The following is a 12,423-nucleotide window of genomic DNA, read 5'->3' as shown; positions in this document are numbered from 1 at the left end:
TACATAGACAGTCTACCTAAAATGTTTACCCACCGTGTGCATACATGACTAATCCTGAGTAACATCCTGTATTATACCCCAGAGCTGCACTCACTGTTCTGCAGTCACTGTGTACATACATTACTTATCCTGTACTGATCCTGAGTTATATCCTGTATTATCCTCCAGAGCTGCACTCACTATTCTGCTGGTGCAGTCACTGTGTACATACATTACTTATCCTGTACTGATCCTGAGTTACATCCTGTATTATACTCCACAGCTGCACTCACTATTCTGCTGGTGCAGTCACTGTGTACATACATTACTTATCCTGTACTGATCCCGAGTTACATCCTGTATTATACTCCAGAGCTGCACTCACTATTCTGCTGGTGCAGTCACTGTGTACATACATTACTTATCCTGTACTGATCCTGAGTTACATCCTGTATTATACTCCAGAGCTGCACTCACTATTCTGCTGGTGGAGTCACTGTGTACATACATTACTTATCCTGTACTGATCCTGAGTTACATCCTGTATTATACTCCAGAGCTGCACTCACTATTCTGCTGGTGGAGTCACTGTGTACATACATTACTTATCCTGTACTGATCCTGAGTTACATCCTGTATCATACTCCAGAGCTGAACTCACTATTCTGCTGGTGCAGTCACTGTGTACATACATTACTTATCCTGTACTGATCCTGAGTTATATCCTGTATTATACCCCAGAGCTGCACTCACTATTCTGCTGGTGCAGTCACTGTGTACATACATTACATTACTTATCCTGTACTGATCCTGAGTTACATCCTGTATTATACTCCAGAGCTGCACTCACTATTCTGCTGGTGCAGTCACTGTGTACATACATTACTTATCCTGTACTGATCCTGAGTTATATCCTGTATTATACCCCAGAGCTGCACTCACTATTCTGCTGGTGGAGTCACTGTGTACATACATTACTTATCCTGTACTGATCCTGAGTTACATCCTGTATTATACTCCAGAGCTGCACTCACTATTCTGCTGGTGCAGTCACTGTGTACATACATTACTTATCCTGTACTGATCCTGAGTTACATCCTGTATTATACTCCAGAGCTGCACTCACTATTCTGCTGGTGCAGTCACTGTGTACATACATTACTTATCCTGTACTGATCCTGAGTTACATCCTGTATTATACTCCAGAGCTGCACTCACTATTCTGCTGGTGCAGTCACTGTGTACATACATTACTTATCCTGTACTGATCCTGAGTTACATCCTGTATTATACCCCAGAGCTGCACTCACTATTCTGCTGGTGCAGTCACTGTGTACATACATTACTTATCCTGTACTGATACTGAGATACATCCTGTATTACACTCCAGAGCTGCACTCACTATTCTGCTGGTGCAGTCACTGTGTACATACATTACTTATCCTGTACTGATCCTGAGTTACATCCTGTATTGTACTCCAGAGCTGCACTCACTATTCTGCTGGTGCAGTCACTGTGTACATACATTACTTATCCTGTACTGATCCTGAGTTACATCCTGTATTATACTCCAGAGCTGCACTCACTATTCTGCTGGTGGAGTCACTGTGTACATACATTACTTATCCTGTACTGATCCTGAGTTACATCCTGTATTATACTCCAGAGCTGCACTCACTATTCTGCTGGTGCAGTCACTGTGTACATACATTACTTATCCTGTACTGATCCTCAGTTACATCCTGTATTATACTCCAGAGCTGCACTCACTATTCTGCTGGTGCAGTCACTGTGTACATACATTACTTATCCTGTACTGATCCTCAGTTACATCCTGTATTATACTCCAGAGCTGCACTCACTATTCTGCTGGTGCAGTCACTGTGTACATACATTACTTATCCTGTACTGATCCTGAGTTACATCCTGTATTATACTCCAGAGCTGCACTCACTATTCTGCTGGTGCAGTCACTGTGTACATACATTACTTATCCTGTACTGATCCTGAGTTACATCCTGTATTATACTCCAGAGCTGCACTCACTATTCTGCTGGTGCAGTCACTGTGTACATACATTACTTATCCTGTACTGATCCTGAGTTACATCCTGTATTATACTCCAGAGCTGCACTCACTATTCTGCTGGTGCAGTCACTGTGTACATACATTACTTATCCTGTACTGATCCTGAGTTACATCCTGTATTATACTCCAGAGCTGCACTCACTATTCTGCTGGTGCAGTCACTGTGTACATACATTACTTATCCTGTACTGATCCTGAGTTACATCCTGTATTATACTCCAGAGCTGCACTCACTATTCTGCTGGTGCAATCACTGTGTACATACATTACTTATCCTGTACTGATCCAGAGTTACATCCTGTATTATACTCCAGAGCTGCACTCACTATTCTGCCGGTGCAGTCACTGTGTACATACATTACTTATCCTGTACTGATCCTGAGTTACATCCTGTATTTTACTCCAGAGCTGCACTCACTACTCTGCTGGTGCAGTCACTGTGTACATACATTACTTATCCTGTACTGATCCTGAGTTACATCCTGTATTATACTCCAGAGCTGCGCTCACTATTCTGCTGGTGCAGTCACTGTGTACATACATTACTTATCCTGTACTGATCCTGAGTTACATCCTGTATTTTACTCCAGAGCTGCACTCACTACTCTGCTGGTGCAGTCACTGTGTACATACATTACTTATCCTGTACTGATCCTGAGTTACATCCTGTATTATACTCCAGAGCTGTACTCACTATTCTGCTGGTGGAGTCACTGTGTACATACATTACTTATCCTGTACTGATCCTGAGTTACATCCTGTATTATACTCCAGAGCTGCACTCACTATTCTGCTGGTGCAGTCACTGTGTACATACATTACTTATCCTGTACTGATCCTGAGTTACATCCTGTATTATACTCCAGAGCTGCACTCACTATTCTGCTGGTGCAGTCACTGTGTACATACATTACTTATCCTGTACTGATCCTGAGTTACATCCTGTATTATACTTCAGAGCTGCACTCACTATTCTGCTGGTGCAGTCACTGTGTACATACATTACTTATCCTGTACTGATCCTCAGTTACATGCTGCATTATACTCCAGAGCTGCACTCACTATTCTGCTGGTGCAGTCACTGTGTACATACATTACTTATCCTGTACTGATCCTGAGTTACATCCTGTATTATACTCCAGAGCTGCACTCACTATTCTGCTGGTGCAGTCACTGTGTACATACATTACTTATCCTGTACTGATCCTGAGTTACATCCTGTATTATACTCCAGAGCTGCACTCACTATTCTGCTGGTGCAGTCACTGTGTACATACATTACTTATCCTGTACTGATCCTGAGTTACATCCTGTATTATACTCCAGAGCTGCACTCACTATTCTGCTGGTGCAGTCACTGTGTACATACATTACTTATCCTGTACTGATCCTGAGTTACATCCTGTATTATACTCCAGAGCTGCACTCACTATTCTGCTGGTGCAGTCACTGTGTACATACATTACTTATCCTGTACTGATCCTGAGTTACATCCTGTATTGTAATTCCATATCCAGCCTCTGGGGGCAGTGTAATATTACAGAGTAGTTCACATGACAACTGGAAGCTGTAACCTATAACCAGTAAGCACAAACAAAGAAGGATACACAAGTTATGGTGTAATACAGGAACTGGTCCGAGGTGTAGGACTACAGGCCCCATCAGGCACATCTAGGTTGTAGCAGTATTCGGTTATACCCAGCTCATTCTACTTCACTGAGCGAATCCCATTTTTCCTGACTTAAAGTGACAATTCCTTTGTCAGGCTGATCCCAAAATATATCCGGCGCCCAACAGCTGCGCTGCGAATCCTTATCACTGGCACCCAGGCCATCGAACAGAATAGTGCTGACGAGCGCCCGTGATAAATGCATTTCGAAAAAAAATTTGGATGGCGGAAAAATAAAAGAGGGGGGGGGGGGGTAGCTACAAATTTTATTAATGTCATCTAGTTACATCATAAGTTCAGCACCGCTGAAAACTGTTTATTTGCAGGTTCTTATAGCAACAGGAGGCTGGGGTGCTGCTGCCCAAAATGGGGGTCCTGACCAAAAATCTATGGGGAGGGGGTCACTTCCTGCCATGTGTCACATAGATGGACCTCTTGATACTGTCAGATATAACTCATATGCCTACTTCCCCTTTAAAAAAAAAATAAATATATATATATATATATATTCCCTATTGTCATAATGCCAAGCGAGCCCGCATCCTCCACCGTATTATAAGAGGGTGCTCCCTTCCTGAAGCTGCAGAAGCCATGGGATATGTCTAGTGGTGCAGCTCAGCCTACAGTGAAGCAAAGTGGTAGTACCGGCAATAGCCAGTGGACTGGAGCGGCGCTGTTTGCAGAAGAAGCAGCCGGAGGTATTGAAGCCATTGTACAAAGACCACCAGAGTGGAGGAGTCCATCATGGCAGGATGATGTGATCTCAGTCTGTCTACGGCTCCTCTATGCCGGATAGACCATTCGAAGCGTCTTCGGCTGTGATTTCATACAGTGTGATAACGGGCCTTCTCATGAAAAAGAAATGAAGATGAGATGATTCCGCCTCTGTCGCTGACAAGGTAAAGCTGGAATTAACCCCGCCACTGCCAGGGGGAGCTCAGAGATCCTCCTGGCAATCTCAGGGTTAGAGCCGAAGAGAAGAAGGGAGGGGGATGGGGGGAGCTGAAGAGATAAAGTGACATGAGAAAGGTCAGACAATGACATTCAAAACTCTCTCCGTCACCGTGGAGGCTTCAGCGAGCAGAAATGAGACTTACACAGTGCAGAAACACCTATCATCATTAATGGCCACCTTTGTACAAAGCAAGGAGAGCAGGTCTTATACATTAAAAGCTTAAAATTCTCTTACAAGGAGATCTCAACCCCTTCAAGATCACCAAACACGACATAAGATGGAACCACTAAGCGTTACTCTACATACAGACCAAGAAGCCTTTTTGTTTCCTTGGTATCACTTAGTAGACCACAACTAACTTCTACTATTGCCGCTAATCAGGTTCTTTCATCAAGGATGAAGGTTCAGGATATGCATGACTCAAAAAAAGCAAGACTCGAAAAATAAGCAAGTCATCAGCCATGGCTAACAAAACCAAGGCTCCACTACTTTAGACTTACTAACTTTCAACTAAATTTTCATGGATGGTGATTGTTTCTCCAGGTTGTCCTCCTGATCAGCATGACCCAAAAAAGAATTAGCTCATCAGCTGTAACCCCCGAGACCAGGGCTCCTCTAGTTTAGGCTTACTAACTTTCAACTAAATTTTCATGGATGGTGATTGTTTCTCCAGGTTGTCCTCCTGATTAGCATGACCCAAAAAAGAACTAGCTCATCAGCTGTAACCCCCGAGACCAGGGCTCTTATCGTTTAGGCTTACTAACTTTCAACTAAATTTTCATGGATGGTGATTGTTTCTCCAGGTTGTCCTCCTGATCAGCATGACCCAAAAAAGAATTAGCTCATCAGCTGTAACCCCCGAGACCAGGGCTCCTCTAGTTTAGGCTTACTAACTTTCAACTAAATTTTCATGGATGGTGATTGTTTCTCCAGGTTGTCCTCCTGATCAGTATGACCCAAAAAAGAATTAGCTCATCAGCTGTAACCCCCGAGACCAGGGCTCCTCTAGTTTAGGCTTACTAACTTTCAACTAAATTTTCATGGATGGTGATTGTTTCTCCAGGTTGTCCTCCTGATCAGCATGACCCAAAAAAGAATTAGCTCATCAGCTGTAACCCCCGAGACAAGGGCTCCTCTAGTTTAGGCTTACTAACTTTCAACTACATTCTCATGGGTGGTGATTGTTTCTCCAGGTTGTCCTCCTGATTAGCATGACCCAAAAAAGAATTAGCTCATCAGCTGTAACCCCCGAGACCAGGGCTCCTCTAGTTTAGACTTACTAACTTTCAACTACATTCTCATGGATGGTGGTTGTCTCTCCGTGGTGTCCTCCTGACCAGTAAGGCAATCACTGATCCATAGTATCTAGACATTAAATGCCCACCAACCAACTGGCATTTTCAAGGGTTGGGTTTTCTGAAAACAGCCAAAAGAGATCCTCAAACCTCATAAAGCGATGGGATCAAAATGTCCCAAGGCGAGGTTTTAAGATCGACAGTTCATTTAAAAAAAAAATTCTGCTCATTCCTGAGGTAATCTAGGCCTTTACTGGAGTCCTCCTGACACTTTCACTCATTAACTCATCTGTGGACCATCACTAGGCCAGAAGGACCATTAGCAGATACCAAATAAGGAAATTAGAAAAAAATACTCAAGGGATGGACTCTCCAACGAGATTTGTGGGTAAGACACCGCCACTGATCTGCAACCAAATAACCTGACACCATCCCCCTCACCAGTACACCTCTTTCGCACTTGCTCATCACCCATCCATACACCTGTACGTCTTCAGTCTGACATTTTAACTGGGAGCTCTTCAAAAATTCAGATGGAGCTGGAATGTGATGGGGAAGAGCAGGATGGTGCTAATTAAAGAGCGGCACCCCTCGTCTCACCAGCTGAGAATCTCGCCTAAACCCCTTCCTCTTATACACCATTAACCCTTTAACAATAGGTGCATTGAAATGGAGTAAATTAACCTCACAATGGTGAAGGTGTTGGAGGTGGAAGAGTCAACCACTTCAGGAGGCAGCACGTGGTTTGAGAAGAAAGTGGCTAAAAATGGCTATAAATGGACTATTTGTATCCATATTAGGGGCAAATTCAAAATGGCTTCCCAGAAGAACACACTTGCACTGGCTACACAATATAGCTTCGGTTCCAATGGTAGGCAAACCGCTGAGTGAAGTTGGACAGTAGACCCTTAACAGGTTCTCATCAGTAAACTAGTAAAGTAAGGGTTTGTAGGCGATGATGCCGCCATACTCCGCACCACTATATGAAATCTCGGAGGGGAGTTGATATTTCCCCATAAACAGGAGCAGCTAGTAAACAGTATTGCGCCCACAGCTCCGACTAATAGAGCTAAAATGTTATGTTTGATCATTTCGGGGCCTTCAGAGAGTTTCGGCATTAGTATTATTTAAATATGAGTTGGAGTTCGCCCTCCTCAAGTAATAAGCGCCTGCTCCCTTTAATCTTGCAGCGGGGAAGCGAAGTCTGCCATATGTATATAATGAGACACTGAAAATGCAGTGAGTAAGAAGAATTGTAGGAGGCAATTACTGGTGAGGAGCAAAGGGCTGATTTATATGTTGGTGGCGGCTGTGGAAAGAAAGAGTAGGGGTGATGATTGCGCACAAACGACCCCACTGATTCACTGCCAGATGCTGGGACTGCAAGGGTGAACATGGACCTACCCACTAAACAACCACCTTCTAGAAGATTAAAGCACAGACTTAGGGCTCATTCAGACGGCCGTATGCTGTCCGCAAAAATACTGAATGCTATCCGTTTTTTTGCGGATCCGCAAAAAAAATGAAACATGTCCTATACTTGTCCGTGAAAATCAGGACATGGCCCCATTGAAGTCTATGGGTCCGCAAAAATACTGAATGCTATCCGTTTTTTTGCAGATCCGTTTTTTTGCGGATCCGCAAAAAAACGGATAGCATTCAGTATTTTTGCGGACAGCATACGGCCGTCTGAATGAGCCCTTAAAGGGAGTCTGTCACCACATTTGAGCCTATTAGACAGATCCAATAGCGTTATATGTGCCACCCAGAAGTTTAAAACGGTACCTTTGTTGCATATACCGGAGTCCTTGTTTCAGCCAAAAATGAACTTTGTAGGTTCTGTAAATGCGCCCTCTCAAGTGCCCAGGGCGGCGTCTCAATCTTCCGAGCCCAAGACCGGACCTCCCCAACGGCTCATAACCCCGCCCTCCGTGTGCCTCTGCCGCCCGTTTACGCTCCTCCTCTCTGCTGCGGCGCAGTGGAAAAGAAGAGAGGAGGAGCATAAACGGGCGGCAGAGGCACACGGAGCGCGGGGTTATGAGCCGTTGGGGAGGTCCGGTCTTGGGCTCGGAAGATTGAGACGCCGCCCTGGGCACTTGAGAGGGCGCATTTACAGAACCTACAAAGTTCATTTTTGGCTGAAACAAGGACTCCGGTATATGCAACAAAGGTACCGTTTTAAACTTCTGGGTGGCACATATAACGCTATTGGATCTGTCTAATAGGCTCAAATGTGGTGACAGACTCCCTTTAACACTATGACACCCATCGTCAACCTACAAATGTCGGTGCCTGGAAAGATATCTATAACTACTATAATACTGCTCCTATGTACAAGAATATAACTACTATAATACTGCTCCTATGTACAGGAATATAACTACTATAATACTGCCTCCTATGTACAAGAATATAACTACTATAATACTGCCTCCTATGTACAAGAATATAACTACTATAATACTGCTCCTATGTAGAAGAATATAACTACTATAATACTGCCTCCTATGTACAAGAATATAACTACTATAATACTGCTCCTATGTACAAGAATATAACTACTATAATACTGCCTCCTATGTACAAGAATAGAACTACTATAATACTGCCCCCTATATACAAGAATATAACTACTATAATACTGCTCCTATGTACAAGAATATAACTACTATAATACTGCTCCTATGTACAAGAATATAACTACTATAATACTGCCCCCTATATACAAGAATATAACTACTATAATACTGCTCCTATGTACAAGAATATAACTACTATAATACTGCCTCCTATGTACAAGAATATAACTACTATAATACTGCTCCTATGTACAGGAATATAACTACTATAATACTGCCTCCTATGTACAGGAATATAACTACTATAATACTGCTCCTATGTACAAGAATATAACTACTATAATACTGCCCCCTATGTACAAGAATATAACTACTATAATACTGCCCCTATGTACAAGAATATAACTACTATAATACTGCTTCCTATGTACAAGAATATAACTACTATAATACTGCCTCCTATGTACAAGAATATAACTACTATAATACTGCCTCCTATGTACAAGAATATAACTACTATAACACCGCTCCCTCCAGACATGAATGGTTAGGGGATTTTCCCATAAGAATGCCCTTGCTCTTTCACCGCAGGCCTCAGATGGTCTCATTTTCCTCCCTTCTTCCCTATAAGACCAAACTGCTATAATCTCCAATGAGTCAGACATTTTGAGACCTTTAGACAAAACCTTGGCCTCTCTCTGCTCTTCACATGTAAATATTTCCCTGGAACACAGTACGGTATTACGCAGGCCGGGCCGCTCACGTCGGTGTTTCTGTACTGGACGTTTGCTCGGTTATACCCAATGAAGGCTTCTTCCTGATCATCATGCAGTAATAGGTCCTGAAGGCCCTTTTACGCTGGATGATGCTCCTCACAGGCCCCTGTAAAAGGTCCGGTTGTTGTCTACAGACATGTTCCATGAAGAGGCTGGAGACCATGACATATCCCCTCGAAGGCCGCTCCTGCACTTTCTGTGCTTCCTTCAATAAACTTTATTTATAAACCCAGAGAGGCCAGTCAATTTTTATATGGCGACTAAATGAGGGGGGGGGGGGGGTTTACATAGTACGTCAAAAAGAGTCGTTGATGGACTAACCAAAGCAATGAGGCCTCAATGTCGCCCCAGCCTGTGACTGGGTGACGCCCTCCGTTTTCACTGTCCCCCGACCTGGAGCGGATCCTTCAACGACGACAACGTTGTGCTGAGCATCTTGAGATGTGATCCCTCCAGGGGAGTCGACCCTCAGCACCCTGTCGGGGGTCACGGAGCCAGCGTGCAGTACGCCGTGCTCCCACTAAACTCACCTCCTGCCCCCATCTTGTAATCTTGGCTCCTTCCCTTTATAAATAAAGTTATTTAAACTGCTGCACACAATGGCGGTATTTATAACCAGCATTTCACTTTTCTCTTAATAAATACATTACAAAGGAAGGTGGGCCTCCACTAAAGGACACCATGCTAAGACCCCCCTCACCCCCCCCTCTCACACAGATTAGGCAGTAATTTCTCATCTTCCTATATAAGGCAAGCTTCCCCGGAGACCAGGATACAGCAGTACTCGCCCAGTTATCAGGCAGATAAGGCCTGGACTTTCCTTATCATTAGAATAGCAACTTTAGCTCTTAAACGCGTCGCCGGCGATAGCCCTGGGGGCAGGGGTGAGGCCCTATCAGCTCTAAAAGCCTGCTCTGATTAGATACAAAATGGCCGTTATTGAAGCCAAGGGCCCGGCTAGGCCCGGTCTGGATTCCGGCTTGTCTGCGGTGCCTCCAGTCACCTCAAGGAAAGTACTATCATCGCAGGGTGACGTCAGGGGACAAAGGGCACTGCGGGCCATAAAAGCCATATTCTACAAATCATTAACCAATTCCTGCCCCGAAGACTCATCCTGGAATACAATGCAGCGGGCTCTCAGTCTGCACTGGAGCCAATGAAGGAAAGGAGGATCGGTCTGACCTAGGCTTACCAGACACGGACGTCCACCAGGCCGACAGCTTTACCCTCAAAAGGCTCCATCAGTAAGAACAACCCAATCCTGAGATGACCACATCACCAACTAGTAATGCGGCAGACCACGCCAGTCTTCACGACGCTCCTGGTTGGCTGACAGGGCTCCGATTTTGAGAAGCGATAAATGTACCATAAAACAAGGGGGCGGCTGGCGGACCCGTCACACAGCTTATATATAGCCAAAAACAAACCCTTTCCTCAGGTGAAGTGTCCCTTTAAGAAACAGAAGCCTTACAACCACAACTCCCATCATTGTCTAAGGCGGAGCTACTCACACCAACCAATCAGAATTTTTTATGGAGACATAACTTAAAAGAGTCACCAATTCTCAGGACCTACGCTGCCCCATGACTGGTTACCATGAGGAGCATACCCAGTCTGGAGAGATGCCCAGTGAAGGGGATTCTTACCATGTTACCCCCTTTATTGACATGGAGAGAGAAGCAGTGAAGGGACGGGGCGCTCACCTCTATTATGTCTGCGTTAGTCCGACTCTCGTGGGGCTCATTGTACTCTGTGTATTTCAGCAGCACTTTGTCCATGTCCGTGCTGGCATACTGGAACAGTTTGTTTGAGTGGTTGAAGATGATGAGAGCGATCTCACAGTCACACAGGACGCTGAGCTCATAAGCCTTCTTCATCAGCCCAAATTTACGCTTTGTGAACGTCACCTGTGGGAGAGATAAGGGGTTAAATGCGTCAAAGGTCTCGTCGTGACTCTAAATACCGCATATATAATACCGCACCTATGTACAAGGATATAACTACTATAATACTGCTCCGATGTACAAGAATATAACTACTATAATACTGCTCCTATGTACAAGAATATAACTACTATAATACTGCTCCCATGTACAAGAATATAACTACTATAATACTGCTCCTATGTACAAGAATATAACTACTATAATACTGCTCCTATGTACAGGAATATAACTACTATAATACTGCTCCTATGTACAGGAATATAACTACTATAATACTGCCTCCTATGTACAAGAATATAACTACTATAATACTGCTCCTATGTACAAGACTATAACTACTATAATACTGCTCCTATGTATAAGAATATAACTACTATAATACTGCCTCCTATGTACAAGAATATAACTACTATAATACTGCTCCTATGTACAAGACTATAACTACTATAATACTGCTCCTATGTACAAGAATATAACTACTATAATACTGCTCCTATGTACAAGAATATAACTACTATAATACTGCTCCTATGTACAAGAATATAACTACTATAATACTGCTCCCATGTACAAGAATATAACTACTATAATACTGCTCCTATGTACAAGAATATAACTACTATAATACTGCTCCTATGTACAAGAATATAACTACTATAATACTGCCCCCTATGTACAGGAATATAACTACTATAATACTGCTCCTATGTACAAGAATATAACTACTATAATACTGCTCCCATGTACAAGAATATAACTACTATAATACTGCTCCTATGTACAAGAATATAACTACTATAATACTGCTCCTATGTACAGGAATATAACTACTATAATACTGCTCCTATGTACAGGAATATAACTACTATAATACTGCCTCCTATGTACAAGAATATAACTACTATAATACTGCTCCTATGTACAAGACTATAACTACTATAATACTGCTCCTATGTATAAGAATATAACTACTATAATACTGCCTCCTATGTACAAGAATATAACTACTATAATACTGCTCCTATGTACAAGAATATAACTACTATAATACTGCTCCTATGTACAAGAATATAACTACTATAATACTGCTCCCATGTACAAGAATATAACTACTATAATACTGCTCCTATGTACAA

The 12,423-nt window shown here is 43.1% G+C and overlaps 1 protein-coding gene across 8 annotated transcripts in view; it reads right to left on the bottom strand.

Moving 5' to 3' along the window:
• MEF2D (myocyte enhancer factor 2D) overlaps positions 1-12,423 on the bottom strand; it is a 148,769-nt gene that overhangs the window by 17,749 nt on the left and 118,597 nt on the right. For all 8 annotated transcript variants that reach the window (XM_040412813.1, XM_040412810.1, XM_040412809.1 and 5 more), the window contains one exon: positions 11,045-11,248. In XM_040412813.1, coding sequence (XP_040268747.1) covers positions 11,045-11,248 — 204 coding nt within the window. The remainder of the gene's footprint in view (positions 1-11,044; positions 11,249-12,423) is intronic.

This window comes from Bufo bufo, chromosome 11, assembly GCF_905171765.1.
Source record: "Bufo bufo chromosome 11, aBufBuf1.1, whole genome shotgun sequence".
NCBI lineage: Eukaryota > Metazoa > Chordata > Amphibia > Anura > Bufonidae > Bufo > Bufo bufo.
Note: the sequence above shows the minus strand (reverse complement) of the source record. Positions and strands in the feature narration are given on the sequence as shown.